A 16,073-nucleotide genomic window follows, 5' to 3' on the forward strand; every position below is an offset into this window, starting at 1 on the left:
TCTCTACATCTGTCGTGGGTTCTCTCCTTCTCCCTCCCTCCTCTGTATCTCTACATCTGTCGTGGGTTCTCTCCTTCTCCCTCCCTCCTCTGTATCTCTACATCTGTCGTGGGTTCTCTCCTTCTCCCTCCCTCCTCTGTATCTCTACATCTGTCGTGGGTTCTCTCCTTCTCCCTCCCTCCTCTGTATCTCTACATCTGTCGTGGGTTCTCTCCTTCTCCCTCCCTCCTCTGTATCTCTCTCTCTCTCTCCCCTCTGTATCTCTACATCTGTCGTGGGTTCTCTCCTTCTCCCTCCCTCCTCTGTATCTCTACATCTGTCGTGGGTTCTCTCCTTCTCCCTCCCTCCTCTGTATCTCTACATCTGTCGTGGGTTCTCTCCTTCTCCCTCCCTCCTCTGTATCTCTCTCTCTCTCTCTCCCCTCTGTATCTCTTCATCTGTCGTGGGTTCTCCCCTTCTCCCTCCCTCCTCTGTATCTCTACATCTGTCGTGGGTTCTCTCCTTCTCCCTCCCATTGTTCTGTTCTTCAGTGCTCGCTGGATTATCGTTCTGTCACATGGCCAGAGACACGAGGATATCTGTGGTTAATAGCAACTAAAATAAGCCTGAGGGTTTATCTCCCACATCTCAGTGCTAGCCAATCATCTGCAAGTGTACCTTGCACTCCTCACTCATTGTCGAGCGGTTTTCTAACCTGACGACTGCACACAGGGCTCTTTTTTTCTTCTTCTCGCCACCCCATTGGTCGAAGGGAAGCCTGCTCGACTCACACATCTGTAGCTACAACTGAGGGAGCTTTTGGAAGGGTTTTGTCAGTGTGACATTCCTTCTTCTCTGACGTGTGTGTGTTGGTCCCACAGAGGTGCAGAGCCCTGAGGAGTGTGCCCAGCAGCTGCGTCACATCGCCAGCGCACCCAGCCTTCCGGCCCAGTACTGGCTCACCTTCCACTGCCTGCTGCGCCACTGGTCCCGGGTGTGTCACAATGCACCCAAGAACCTGCTCAGCTCCCGCACGCTCGGTGAGATCTTCAGCCCGGTGCTCTTCAGACAGCAGGCTGCCAGGTGGGTGGAAGAGACAGACAGACAGGCACACTGACTGACTGACTGACTGGCGCACGCTGGCTGGCTGACTGACTGACTGACTGACGCACGCTGGCTGACTGACGCACGCTGGCTGGCTGACTGACTGACGCACGCTGACTGACGCACGCTGGCTGGCTGGCTGACTGACGCACGCTGGCTGGCTAACTGACTGACGCACGCTGGCTGACTGACTGACGCACGCTGGCTGACTGACTGACGCACGCTGGCTGACTGACTGACGCACGCTGGCTGACTGACGCACGCTGGCTGACTGACTGACTGACGCACGCTGGCTGACTGACTGACGCACGCTGGCTGACTGACTGACTGACTGACGCTGGCTGGCTGGCGCACGCTGGCTGACTGACTGACTGACGCACGCTGGCTGACTGACGCACGCTGGCTGACTGACGCACGCTGGCTGACTGACTGACGCACGCTGGCTGACTGACTGACGCACGCTGGCTGACTGACGCACGCTGGCTGACTGACTGACGCACGCTGGCTGACTGACTGACGCACGCTGGCTGACTGACTGACGCACGCTGGCTGACTGATTGACTGACGCACGCTGGCTGACTGATTGACTGACGCACGCTGGCTGACTGATTGACTGACGCACGCTGGCTGACTGATTGACTGACGCACGCTGGCTGACTGATTGACTGACGCACGCTGGCTGACTGATTGACTGACGCACGCTGGCTGACTGACGCACGCTGGCTGACTGACTGACGCACGCTGGCTGACTGACTGACGCACGCTGGCTGACTGACTGACGCACGCTGGCTGACTGACTGACGCACGCTGGCTGACTGACTGACGCACGCTGGCTGACTGACTGACTGACGCACGCTGGCTGACTGATTGACTGACGCACGCTGGCTGACTGATTGACTGACGCACGCTGGCTGACTGATTGACTGACGCACGCTGGCTGACTGATTGACTGACGACGCTGGCTGACTGATTGACTGACGACGCTGGCTGACTGATTGACTGACGCACGCTGGCTGACTGATTGACTGACGCACGCTGGCTGACTGATTGACTGACGCACGCTGGCTGACTGATTGACTGACGCACGCTGGCTGACTGATTGACTGACGCACGCTGGCTGACTGATTGACTGACGCACGCTGGCTGACTGATTGACTGACGCACGCTGGCTGACTGATTGACTGACGCACGCTGGCTGACTGATTGACTGACGCACGCTGGCTGACTGATTGACTGACGCACGCTGGCTGACTGATTGACTGACGACGCTGGCTGACTGATTGACTGGCGACGCTGGCTGACTGATTGACTGGCGACACGCTGGCTGACTGATTGACTGGCGACGCTGGCTGACTGATTGACTGGCGCACGCTGGCTGACTGATTGACTGGCGCACGCTGGCTGACTGATTGACTGGCGCACGCTGGCTGACTGATTGACTGGCGCACGCTGGCTGACTGATTGACTGGCGCACGCTGGCTGACTGATTGACTGGCGCACGCTGGCTGACTGATTGACTGGCGCACGCTGGCTGACTGACTGACACGCTGGCTGACTGACTGACGCTCGCTGACTGGCTGTGAAAGGATTAGGTTGGGAAGCTTTTCTATTTGCTAGCTGTGATGTAGCAATTAAAGGAGCCTGGCTTGAAGTCCCATCAGTTAGAGACCGAGAGAGAGAGACCAGAGCAGCAGGGCCAGTCAGCTGCCTGGAAAATCACCGGATCAATTTGACTTTCATTTCGTCCTTTTTTCTTCTTTCTTCTACTTGTTCACATCATCAGCTGTGAGCCCAGCCCAGATGCTCACATCAAGATCATCGAGACCCTTGTGACCAGTGAATGGACAGAAGCCCAGGCTGCTCCAGGTCAGAAAACACACATTCCTCTCTTCTGTTATTCAGCATGTAGTATGCTCTTCTGGTTGGGGGTGTATGCAGAGCTACAGAGTGACTGTCTCTGTATCTCAGTTCTATATTTAAAGCTAAAGAAACTAATGCCCATCCCTGCCTCTGTGAAAGAGATTTACGTTCATGTGCTGTACTGTGTTATAGAAAGTTAAGACTGCGTAATCACACTACACTGTGCACAAAGAAATGACTACAAAGCAATATTAAAATATAAAACCTTTTATCAAACACATTATTTTCCATTGGATCGAACCATTTGGTTTGATTTGTGTATACTTAGCGTTGGAACCTAGCGTTTGGTTTGGTTCGTGTATACTTAGCGTTGGAACCTAGCGTTTGGTTTGGTTCGTGTATACTTAGCGTTGGAACCTAGCATTTGGTTTGATTTGTGTATACTTAGCGTTGGAACCTAGCGTTTGGTTTGGTTCGTGTATACTTAGCGTTGGAACCTAGCGTTTGGTTTGATTTGTGTATACTTAGCGTTGGAACCTAGCGTTTGGTTTGGTTCGTGTATACTTAGCGTTGGAACCTAGCATTTGGTTTGATTTGTGTATACTTAGCGTTGGAACCTAGCGTTTGGTTTGATTTGTGTATACTTAGCGTTGGAACCTAGCGTTTGGTTTGGTTCGTGTATACTTAGCGTTGGAACCTAGCGTTTGGTTTGGTTCGTGTATACTTAGCGTTGGAACCTAGCATTTGGCATTTGGTTTGATTCGTGTATACTTAGCGTTGGAACCTAGCGTTTGGTTTGATTTGTGTATACTTAGCGTTGGAACCTAGCGTTTGGTTTGGTTCGTGTATACTTAGCGTTGGAACCTAGCGTTTGGTTTGGTTCGTGTATACTTAGCGTTGGAACCTAGCATTTGGCATTTGGTTTGATTCTTGTATACTTAGCGTTGGAACCTAGCATTTGGTTTGATTCGTGTAGCGTTTGGTTTGCTTTGTGTATACTTAGCGTTGGAACCTAGCATTTGGCATTTGGTTTGATTCGTGTATACTTAGCGTTGGAACCTAGCATTTGGTTTGCTTCGTGTATACTTAGCGTTGGAACCTGCAAAGCATTCTCCTGAGATTTTGGTAATGAGCCTCCTTTATCTACTTCCCCCGGAGTCAGATGAGCTTCCCCTCTGTCCTGTATGTTAGTGGCAGTTTCGCGAGTCAATGCTAACTACCTTTAGCTCAATGACTGGAAGTCCATGGTACCTAACTAACAGTTATGCAAATTGCTAAATATACAGTGTATTCCGAAAGTTTGCAGACCCCTTTTTCCACATTTTGTTACTTTACAGCCGTGTTCTAAAATTGATTAAATTATTTCAAATCCTTATCAATACCCCATAATGACATCCTGTTTCCATTGATCATCGATGTTTCAACAACTTGATTGGAGTCCACCTGAACACAGTGGCCTCCTCCATTCTTAAATGGAAGAAGTTAGGAACCACCAAGACTCTTCCTAGAGCTGGCCGCCCAGCCAAACTGAGCAATCGGGGGAGAAGGGCCTTGGTCAGGGAGGTAATCAAGAACCCAATAGTCACTCTGACAAAGCTTTAGAGTTCCTCTTTGGAGATGGGAGAACCTTCCAGAAGGACAACAATCTCTACAGCACCCCACCAATCAGGCCTTTATGGTAGAGTGCCCAGACGTAAACCACTCCTCTGTAAAAGGCACATGACGGCCTGCTTGGACTTTGCCAAAAGGAACCTAAAGGACTCTGACAATGAGGAACAAGATTCTCTGATGAAACGAACATTGAACTATTTTGGCCTGAATGCCAATCGTCACTTCTGGACGAAACCTGGCCACATCCCTACGGTGTAGCATGGTGGTGGCAGCATCATGCTGTGGGGATGTTTTTCAGGGACTGGGAGACTAGTCAGGATCAAGGGAAAGATGAATGGAGCAAAGTACAGAGAGATCCTTGATGAAAAACTGCTCCAGATGGCTCAGAACCTCAGGCGGAGGTCCACCTTCCAACAGGACTACGACCCTAATCACACAGCCAAGACAACACAGGTCTCTGAATGTCCTCGAGTGGCCCAGCCAGAGCCCGGACTTGAACCCACTTGAACATCTCTGGAGAGACCTGAAAACAACTGTGCAGTGACGCTCCCCATCCAATCTGACAGAGCTTGAAAGGATCTGCAGAGCAGAATGGGAGAAACTCTCCCAAATACAGGTGTCCCAAGCTTGTAGCGTCATACCCAAGAAGAGTCAAGCCTCTAATCGCTGCCAAAGGTACTTCAACAAAGTACTGAGTGAAGGGTCTGAATACTTATGTAAATGTGATATTTCAGGTTTGTTTTTTGTTTTTGCAAAAATGTCTATAAACCTGTTTTGGCTTTGTCATTATAGGATATTGTGTGTAGATTGATGAGGGGGGAAATAACTATTGAATCAATTTTTGAATCAAATAAAATGACATTTTTGAATAAAATGTGAAACAAGTCAAGGGGTCTGAATACTTTCCAAAAGCACTGTATCTTCGACTAAGGCTGCAGGGATAAAGGGATTGGGATGAACTCGTGGATACCACTTCAATGGTACCACTTCAATGTTTCTTCCATTTGCATAACTGTTAGTTAAATACCCATGGACTTCCAGTCGTTGCGCTAACGCTAGTTAGCATTGGCTCGCAAAACTACTTCTAACATCCTTCATACAGGATGCAGAGACACAAGTTCATGTGACTCTGGGGAAGCAGAGTAGGGAATAGGGTTCTATAGGGTTCTGGTCTAAAGTAGTGCACTATATAGGGAATAGGGTTCTGGTCTAAAGTAGTGCACTATATAGGGAATAGGGTTCTATAGGGTTCTGGTCTAAAGTAGTGCACTATATAGGGAATAGGGTTCTATAGGGTTCTGGTCTAAAGTAGTGCACTATATAGGGAATAGGGTTCTATAGGGTTCTGGTCTAAAGTAGTGCACTATATAGGGAATAGGGTTCTATAGGGTTCTGGTCTAAAGTAGTGCAGTATATAGGGAATAGGGTTCTATAGGGTTCTGGTCTAAAGTAGTGCACTATATAGGGAATACGGTTCTATAGGGTTCTGGTCTAAAGTAGTGCACTATATAGGGAATAGGGTTCTGGTCTAAAGTAGTGCAGTATATAGGGAATAGGGTTCTATAGGGTTCTGGTCTAAAGTAGTGCACTATATAGGGAATACGGTTCTATAGGGTTCTGGTCTAAAGTAGTGCACTATATAGGGAATACGGTTCTATAGGGTTCTGGTCTAAAGTAGTGCACTATATAGGGAATAGGGTTCTATAGGGTTCTGGTCTAAAGTAGTGCAGTATATAGGGAATAGGGTTCTATAGGGTTCTGGTCTAAAGTAGTGCACTATATAGGGAATACGGTTCTATAGGGTTCTGGTCTAAAGTAGTGCACTATATAAGGAATAGGGTTCTATAGGGCTCTGGTCTAAAGTAGTGCGCTATAGAGTTCTACTTAATTGTATCCACAAGTTCATGTGACTCTGGGGAAGCAGAACTTAATTGCCAACATCCTAAAGTGTCCCTTTAACCCATAGTCTCAATAATGGGATCTTAAACTGTGTTGTGTAAGAAGGGCTTGTGTTCATTTTTGGTTTGGTGCCGAGGGTAGAGCCACCTTCCCCCTTTTGAACAGGAAATCAGTGGCTTGTTGAGATCAAAGTGAATAGTTGATGTAGCAGGTTTTTTTAGGTGGATTCCATCAAACGTGCTGTGTGCTGTGCACAGAAGAACCGTCGATTTGAATTATGTAAGACTTTGTACCGTGGCCAGAAATACACTGAGAACTAAAGAACATTTCATCAATTCAGGTTGTGATGGAATGAATCCATATTGTGGGAAAAGCTATGATAGATATATATATATATTTTGCATAATCGGTGGGGTGTGGACTAAGCTAGCGTTCTCGTGTGGGAGTGCACAATGTTGCGTGGCACGGTTGTGTTCTTACAGTTGCTTGTTGAAACAGCCTTTAGGCAGCCCGGGGGCCCATTGCCTGGCTGTCGCTGTTTTTAAAAGTTTTATCTGTCGGGGCCTATTTCTAACATCTCGCTGCTGTCTGTAGTTCACACCTGCAGGAGCAATGGGCCGACGGGGGAGGCTGGTGGGCAAGGACGAGCACGACCACTCAACACCGCACGCTTTGACTTCTCTCTCTGCTGAACCAGCCAGGTCCCTTCCTGTGTCGAACACACACACCACACACACACACACACACTATGTGCCATGCACCGACACTCGTGAAGCATACATACATGCCAGGTAGGTTGGACTCGGAGGGGAGCAGTTTGTCATTCAGTTGTGTTTAACACCACACGTGTGTACGTGGGGATCTTTTGAGAGCACGTGTGAGACTTTCTACGAAAGTGTGGGTATGTGTACTGTCTGCAAATACGTGTTTCTCTGAATGATAGTCTGTCTGTGTGCGTGTCTGTATGCCTCCTCCCAGTTACTGGGAGCCTATTTTTAAGTAAGCAGCCAAAGGCCACTTAGATTTGGTTGGCTGGAAACTCGGTCCGTTCCACAGAGCACCTCTTGTTACACCACGATCAGACCGACAGCGTCATTGTGTTTTGGTACACCAGAAGTACATTCATTTCCAATGGAGCGCGCGTTTGCCTTGCACCAACCAATGCCTTGCAGTTTCAGTGCATTCTGTGTGGCGCGTATGTTGAATTTATTCAACACGTATGAAATTGTATGCGTCAACTGGACAGAAATAGTAGGATAAAGGCGAAATATTGAACTTTTGTTACACACACATCCACAAATGTTTGGATTACATATTGAAAAAAATGTTTGACTGAATGAATGTACGCATCTTTGAAGCGATGACACTGTCGGTGAGATTGAGGCGTGAGCCCGGCGGCTGCTCCTACTTCCTAGGCCCACACTGCTCTCTGCCTCACCCTTCTAACCCCCCCTCCCCGCTGGCTCCTTCCACACACCCCTCCCAGCCCCCAAAGTGCCCAGCTCAGCAAATATTTGAACCTGTGCAAGTTAATCATAAGACTGACCCCCCCCCCCCCCCCCCCTCCCTTCGGTCGGCACTAGGGCCAGGTTTCAGAGTGGGCAGGCAGGGTCAACAGCAAGGCAGCAGCTCAGCTAATCATTAGAGCCACTGAACACGCCAATTGGCTTTTCTGTTGCTCATTAGAAAAAGGACATTTCAGTCTTGGAAGGAGCCTATTTCCTATTCCTCAAAACCCCCTGAATGAATCTAATATAACTCAAGAAATCTGTCATTAATTTTGACTATTTTCTTGGATGATGTTTTAGTTGAGCTATTTTACATGTAAGGTGTTTGGTGTGCGCAGTATTTCTCAAGTTAAAAGATGCGCGATGTGTAAACAATGTGTAAACAAGGTCTGGCTATTGGGCAGGTCTGTCTCACTGTCTATGCTATTGGATACAGAGCAATCACTGCAGCTGTTCACCCCGTGTTAGTGGGGAAATGTAAATCGTCAAATCACTGCCCAACCTTCATATACCTGTTGTGACCAAAATTATCATATTTACACCTTGAGGTAAATTTTGGCACTAGAATAACCGTTTCTGACTCATATCGATGCCACATAGGTCGTTTTCAAAGGGTTTTGTTGCTTTTTGAAGGCAGTTCCTCTTTAACCAGTGGTCCCCACTCGCACAGCCCTCCTCAGCCTGGCATAACATTTAGAGAGGGAGGGAGGGAGGGAGGGGGAGGGGGAGCTGTACAGAGAGGCACGCAGCCCTCTCACTGTTACACCACCTGTGTCAGATCAAGGAGCAGGCAGTCAGGCACCTGCCTCCAAGCCAGAGAGTTAGCGGATTACCTGGATTTCATTAAGTACCGCTGAACGGACCGTCACCTCTCTAAGAACCAAAGGAAAATAATCTTGTTTAAGCCACGGCATGGACATTTTCAGAAGGACTTGAGAGTTTTCTATCTAGAGCTCTGTCTGGATTTTACACACCGTTATTGGGAGAATTAAACAAGAGAGACACCACTGGTGCCTTATACCAGAACATGCACAACTTGCAACGTAAGTTTGAGATCTTGAATCGTTGCAAATCTGACACACTGGATAAGTTTAAAGGGTTCATTGCTAATGCAAGGGCTTCAGCAAAACCTTGAGACAATGAATTTTCTAGATAGATGAATAGGCCAGATAGAAAATGGAAAATGTGCTGGGTAACAGTGGAGCAGGCTATGGGACAGAAACGAGACTGACAGGTTTTTTTTTTTTTTTTTTTAATTTATGGCCAGTCTCCTGGAGCTGTCAAGAGAACAGGTTTTCCTCGAGCCATCGCTCGCTCTCCGTTGCTGTACTTTTAGACACGGTTGGTTCATACAGGCCCCATAGATCACCCTGCCGCCTTTCTGTGTGGTCAGGACGGCACGCGGATTTATCTAGGGACAACAGTGCAGAATGTTCCATTTCGATGGTACCGTTTGAGGCAATTTTAGAGGCCTCAATCGGAATATTTACTACCGAGCAAAAAAAAAAATAAGCCCATGAATATGAAGCACAAGTTGAATAATGTAGGGTTTTCTTTACTTTTACTATTTGACTATTTAGTGCGTACATGTAGCGAGCTGTTCTTTTTAAATGAGATCACATGCCCTTAAAAAGGTAATACCCAGGTAAACTGTCGTCCTTATCACTCCGATAAGCTTTTATCTGGTATACTTTCAGTCAATGTGGCCTATTTCATCATTCCCAAGCTGCCTTTGGAAAGACTCCATTCCCCCCTCCTCTTCCCCCCCCCCCCGGAGAATTACTGGTGTATTTTGGAGCCTCCGGGTGACTGGTGGTGGTAAGTGGGTGGCTGTGACCGGGGCAAAGGCTTTAGGACGTGTAGTGGAGCTGCTCTGCCTGGCCTGCCTACGTGCCGCAGCAGCAGCAGAGCTGGTTTTGTCTCTGTGCCAACAGTGGGCTGGACTAAACCGGTACACGACACGCGCTGGGGAGGGAGGGATTGAGCAACCTGCAAGGAGGGAGGGCTGAGAGCTACAGAGCAGGAGAGAAAGAGAGAAGGCTGCAGATTCGTTTCACTCCAACTGCGTTAGAGCTATGAGAAGATGTTCACAGCAGCTATAGTCGGATCTATCTCTGGAAAGGATGCTGTGTACTAAACAGATTATTATAGGGCTATTTTAGCCTGTTTATGTTCTAGTCTATATAGACACTGATCTGCACTACATGGACTGTGCACATTGAGGAATAGCAGCAGCAACTTAAAATGGGAAAAGGCCAGTGAGCTTTCAAAATGACATCATCGCTTTCAGGAAATGAAAGATGCAGGAGTTGTTGTTGACAGTCCCCCCCCCCCCCGCGCAATTGGCTGTGGTAAGTGATGTAACACATTACTGAGCAAGGAAGCAGGCAAGCTGCCTTTAAAGACGGCTTTTTAAAATGGGTTTTTGAGGTGGTCGTACGAAGAGAGCAGGGCTCCATTCAGAACGGATTACGTTTGTATCAAATGTGCAACAAGGCTGTCTCTGAAACATGGGAGGATTTGGAGGACTCTTGTCTGAGACCCGAGGTTGACGTCGATTCTGAACTTTTATTTTACCTAGAGATGGACCCTCCAGGTAGGCAAACTGACTTAGCTCATTAGCGCTGGGTGTTGCATGACACGTCTGTCTCAATGCGTGCTGAGACATCGTATGGCAGGGGGTACGATGGTCTAAGGCTAGCGGCAAGCGCAGGAAGTTCCCAAGGCAAATGGTGAGTTCTGGTGGCGGTGAAATGTCACCTTGGCTGTCAGCCCAAAACTACTGCCTGCATTGCCATACCCTCTAGCCATCTCTGATCACCTCTTCTGGATCCGTGGATGCAGGCACCGCTGCAACCAGTTGGAGAAATCCAGCTAAAGGGAACAGCCCATTTTGCATACATTATTCCATCGCCATGGATATGGCTCATGTTATAAATCTGTATTATTATGCCCATGGCTCGGTGTCTCTCCTGCTACGTTGAAGTCTGATATACACTGCAGCAGGACAGCAGGCAGATGGGGAACAAAGAGAGTGAAGCAGCTCTAGTAGGTTTAAAAATAGCCTTCTGCCATTTCAGCTCAGCTCCCTCCTGCCTGCTCCTCTGAAAGAGTAGCAGCTATATCGAGTGAGCCTGAGTCACTCGTGTGATTAACCAATGCAGCGATTAGGGCTTATTGATTCTTAGGAATGGGGGGATCTGCGTTAGGGAGAATGCTGTTGCTAAGAAGAACCCATTTGGAAGAGAAGGGACTGGATGTGTTCAACGCAACGTGGTGATGTCTGAGGTTTTTTCGTCCCTGGAGCTTGGTGGGTTCATTGGTTTCTCTACAGACAGTTATATTGGTGGATATGTGGCTGAGTTATATGATTTACAGGATGATTCTGCAATGGTTTACAGTTTTTCGCATTTGAGCTGCAGGCCCAAAGCTGCGCTCCATTTAGGTCTGAAATTATGCAGTGTCATTTATTTTTTCCCTTTTTTTGTGGCCGTTTTGCAGAAAGGCAATCTGTGTGCGACGTAATTGGGGCAACAGATGGGGTTGATTTCTCGTTGTTGCGATTTATGGTTCGGTCCCAACACGGAGTAGTGAAGGGGGATCCTTTTTTTCTTTTTTCTTGAATGTAATCCATTCTCCCTTACTCTCTTTTTTCTCTCTCTCTCTCTCACTTGCGCTCTCTCTCTTGCTCTCTCTCTCTCAATGTTGGAGACCAGTGGTATTCTTTCAGCCCAATGTAATCAAGTGGACAGGATTGGAGGGAGAAACACTCCCACTGTTCTAACTGCCACAGACACTCTTAATCGTCCACTAAGCAAATGGAATTATATTTTCCACTCGCAGCTAGAGAGTAATATATATTTCTACAACCCCTTTCAGCTCCCCCCTGACATACTGGCTTAGCATTACATTATATGGACTATGCCAGGAGTGACATCACTCCTGATAACGGTATGCTCCTGTTTAATGCAATAGGCAATTGACTGTATCATCATCACATGAACTAAGCAGCCCTCTCTCTCCCCTCTCGAACAATACAGCCCTACCTCCCAAGCCGCCCAAACCCACAGCCCCTGCTGTCACTAACAACGGTATGAACAACAACATGGCGCTGCAGGACGGCGAATGGTACTGGGGAGACATCTCCCGCGAGGAGGTCAACGAGAAGCTGAGGGACACGGCCGACGGTACGTTCTTGGTCCGTGACGCCTCCACCAAGATGCACGGCGACTACACGCTCACGTTGAGGTAAGTCTTTTTCCCTCACTTCGCACATCCTCTATAACTAGTTGAATATTTCATTTTAATTTGGTCCCTATTGGTCTCCACTTACAGAAAAGGGGGCAACAATAAGCTGATCAAGATATTCCACCGGGATGGGAAGTATGGCTTTTCGGACCCCCTGACCTTCAACTCAGTGGTGGAGCTCATCAACCACTACCGCAACGAGTCGCTGGCCCAGTACAACCCCAAGCTCGACGTCAAGCTGCAGTTCCCCGTCTCCAAACACCAGCAGGTAACCGTCAGCATGATCATAAACTTCATTTGTTTAGGACTTTTCACACAATGCGTCATAGCTCAAAAGCCTTGGCAAATGAGTCACTGTAGATCTACAGCTCTACTCCATTTCTTCGCCTCCCCTTCTCAGGATCAGGTGGTGAAGGAGGACAACATCGAGGCTGTGGGGAAGAAGCTCCATGAGTACCACCAGCAGTACCAGGAGAAAAACCGAGAGTACGACCGCCTCTACGAGGAGTACACCAGGACGTCCCAGGAAATCCAAATGAAGAGGACAGCGATCGAAGCCTTCAATGAAACCATCAAGATCTTCGAGGAGCAGTGCCAAACGCAAGAGCGGTACAGCAAAGAGTACATTGAAAAGTTCAGGAGGGAAGGCAATGACAAGGAGATCCAGAGGTAAGGGCTTGATCTAGACCCCCCCCCAAAAATACAATTTGGACACGTTGTTTTCTTATCTGATCAACTTCTTAATGCTTCATAACGGAGTTATTGTTTTCCTCAGGATCATGGGCAACTATGAGAAGCTGAAGTCTCGTATCAGTGAGATCGTGGACAGCAAGCGGCGTCTGGAGGAGGATCTGAAGAAGCAGGCCGCTGACTACCGAGAGATCGACAAACGGATGAACAGCATCAAGCCCGACCTCATCCAGCTCCGCAAGACCAGGGATCAGTACCTCATGTAAGTATCACCTCCTGGTTTCAAATCAATTCAACTTTACTTTTCTGGTGATGGGAACGTCTTGTAAAGGTCTCGATACTACCGGTCTCTAATCGGTCTTGTCATGGTTCTTGTATTCCAGGTGGTTGACCCAGAAGGGTGTCCGGCAGAAGAAGCTCAACGAGTGGCTGGAAATCAAGAACGAGAACACGGAAGAGTGAGTATTATAGACTGACCTTATATATATTTTTATGTTCCTGGCATCTAACGTTGGCAAAGTTATGGGACAAGCAATGGGGAATCGCATCGCACCATTGTTAAATAGTTTGCCATTCGATTTCAAACTTTAAGTGCCTAACTCCCTCCGTCCATCTATGTTCTCCAGTCAATACTCTATGGTGGATGACGATGAGGACCTCCCACACCACGACGAGCGCTCCTGGAAGCTGGGCAACATCAACCGGCTGCAGGCTGAGGCCCTCCTCCGGGGGAAGAGAGACGGAACATTCCTGGTCCGAGACAGCAGCAAGGCAGGATGCTACGCCTGCAGTGTTGTGTACGTATAAAGACCTTGTACTCGTTCTACTTTTGTCCTATAGTATAGTCATGTAAGCATCTACCTGATCCTGAACTGACCCTACCAGCATTTGGTTACTGGTGCAACGTAATTTACCTCTGCGTTTGTACGGCTGTAGCTTGACAGTGTTCCCTTGAAGGATCAGACTGTGCTGCACTGCACCCTTTCTGTTTACCTCAACCTGAAGTCAAGCTGTTTGCTTCTACACTGTTCAGCACATTGACGTTGGCACTGCAAACACAAATTCAGAGACTGTAGACTTTACAGGAACAGGTGTAGACACTGCAGCTCAACCATGTCTAGAGTGAACCTCGTGTGACCAAGGGCTTGATGATTAGTCAAGTCGTAGAGTCAGGTGTGCCCTAGTGCTGGGAACGAAAAAGTACAACCTGACCTAATAGAATATGACTTGACGTTTCTCTCCTTCTCCGTCTCTCCTCTCCAGTGTGGAAGGTGAGGTGAAGCACTGTGTCATCAACAAGACGCCCTCAGGGTTTGGCTTCGCCGAACCTTACAACCTGTACAACTCGCTCAAAGAACTGGTCCTCCACTATCAGCACACGTCACTGGTCCAGCACAATGACTCTCTGAATGTTACGCTAGCGCACCCCGTCTACGCACAGCAGAAGCGGTGAGGACCCTCCTGGCCATTCAGTTGGGCAAAAACATGAGAGACTTGTTTTCCTAAAAATGTATATTTATATATTGAGCTCGGACTTTGGACTCAAAGATTTTGAAGAAAATAATAATAATAAAAAACTAGGCCCGTGTCTTGCCTACTAACAGACGTTTGACCCACGAGAGAGGAAAGGACTAAAGAGACTAACGCAAAACGAAGCCTGAAAACATTTCAGTGACTGTGAACTGACTGTGAACAGTGGCGAGAGCCTGAATGTAGTTTTGTGTCTCGTGCGTATTGTGGGAGCGCAGAGTCGAGGTGAAACTGCTGAACTCTCTCCCCAGCGGAGGACATTGGAGGCCTTTTCCTAATGGTGCTTGTTCTTTTCAAAGCTTTACCAGCTGGAATGTCAAAACGCAGATAAAACTTGAGTGCATCATTTTTTCTTTTTCTTTTCCCCCTTCTTGCGTTTTTACTTTCAAGTCTATCCCCCTGCGGGTGTGTGAGTGTGTGTCCATGTGACCAAAACTCACAGTATCTGAAAGCTGTTGGGGGTGTCTAACACACGTGTGTGTGTGTGTGTAAGTGTTCAGTGACAGACCATGGATCAGCTGATAAATGTAGCAAAATGGCACTTTTGACAAAGTATAATCGTTTTCTTGAAAAGACTCCTACGGACTTACAGTGCAGAGACTCTAAACTGTTCTCTACTGTGGATGAGTGAAAATATGAACAGACTTGAAATGGAAATACTTCATTATGTATATATACAGAGGGGAACGTCAGTACACAGCAAACCTACCGCACCATACCAAAAAAAAAGCTCAGTTACTGTTCAGTTATGTCCTAATCTGCTATGCAATTATGTATCTCCCTTATTTCTACAAAGTTGTTTTTATGCTGTTGCAAACCCATAATATAAGCTTGTTTTTAATGCTTGACAAAGTTTATTTCCCATGTAAATATCCAAGAGGATATTTTGTGTCAAAATGCCACGATAAAAACTGCTTCAGATTTTTAAGAAAGTAAATAATAGTAACATATACTTTATTACAAATGACTTTATCAGCAACGGATATAAAGATGGAAAAGATAAGTATTTTATTAGTACTTTTTTTTTTGCTTCAAACTGATGTTCTCAGGCAGAGCCTTTTGAGTATTTGACAGTTGCTTCAGTCACAAGAAATATTTCTAACATAGCCACGTGTTTTTAGGTCTTTGTCGAAACAACGATAGCATCCCAAGTGGCACCCTATTCCTTATAGTATACAGGGGATAGTGTGCCATTTTAGAATGATGGGAATATTTGTTGATTACTGCAATCATAATGGTGCATGTTGTACTCACCTTTTCAACCATCTCCATGGAAACAACAGTATAGATTTATTTTGTTATATAACCTTTCCCCCAAGGAAATCAGAGCAAATCGGTGTCTTGAAATGATGGAAATTGTTATTAAAAAGATCAATTGGGAGACATTTTATCTTCCCCTATGCATTGTCCACATTGTATTTCTTTTTTCTGTATCAGAAAATCTTTTGAGTTGTTTACGTGGGTGGATCAACTCATTTCAAATAGTCCGTGATTGCTTATTCTCATACGACATTGTACACCAAGTGGTTGTGTTACTTGGAGAAAGTACCCACATTTAGCTGCCAACCCACTTAGTAAACATTGTCACCGCTGCACATTTCCCAAAACTATTTTTCGACTCAGACTTTTTTCCAAGATGTAAAT

At 47.1% G+C, this 16,073-nt stretch overlaps 1 protein-coding gene across 1 annotated transcript in view; it reads left to right on the top strand.

The window, feature by feature from the left end:
- LOC115147159 (phosphatidylinositol 3-kinase regulatory subunit alpha-like) overlaps nucleotides 1–15,829 on the top strand; it is a 54,983-nt gene extending 39,154 nt beyond the window's left edge. Inside the window, exons 6-14 of the mRNA XM_029689212.2 lie at nucleotides 861–1,062; nucleotides 2,867–2,949; nucleotides 12,002–12,209; nucleotides 12,297–12,477; nucleotides 12,610–12,878; nucleotides 12,985–13,161; nucleotides 13,283–13,357; nucleotides 13,526–13,696; nucleotides 14,163–15,829. Coding sequence (XP_029545072.1) covers nucleotides 861–1,062; nucleotides 2,867–2,949; nucleotides 12,002–12,209; nucleotides 12,297–12,477; nucleotides 12,610–12,878; nucleotides 12,985–13,161; nucleotides 13,283–13,357; nucleotides 13,526–13,696; nucleotides 14,163–14,352 — 1,556 coding nt within the window. The 3' untranslated portion in view covers nucleotides 14,353–15,829. The remainder of the gene's footprint in view (nucleotides 1–860; nucleotides 1,063–2,866; nucleotides 2,950–12,001; nucleotides 12,210–12,296; nucleotides 12,478–12,609; nucleotides 12,879–12,984; nucleotides 13,162–13,282; nucleotides 13,358–13,525; nucleotides 13,697–14,162) is intronic.
- The last annotated feature ends 244 nt before the right edge of the window (nucleotides 15,830–16,073 follow it).

The sequence above is a fragment of the Oncorhynchus nerka genome, linkage group LG19 (assembly GCF_034236695.1).
Source record: "Oncorhynchus nerka isolate Pitt River linkage group LG19, Oner_Uvic_2.0, whole genome shotgun sequence".
NCBI lineage: Eukaryota > Metazoa > Chordata > Actinopteri > Salmoniformes > Salmonidae > Oncorhynchus > Oncorhynchus nerka.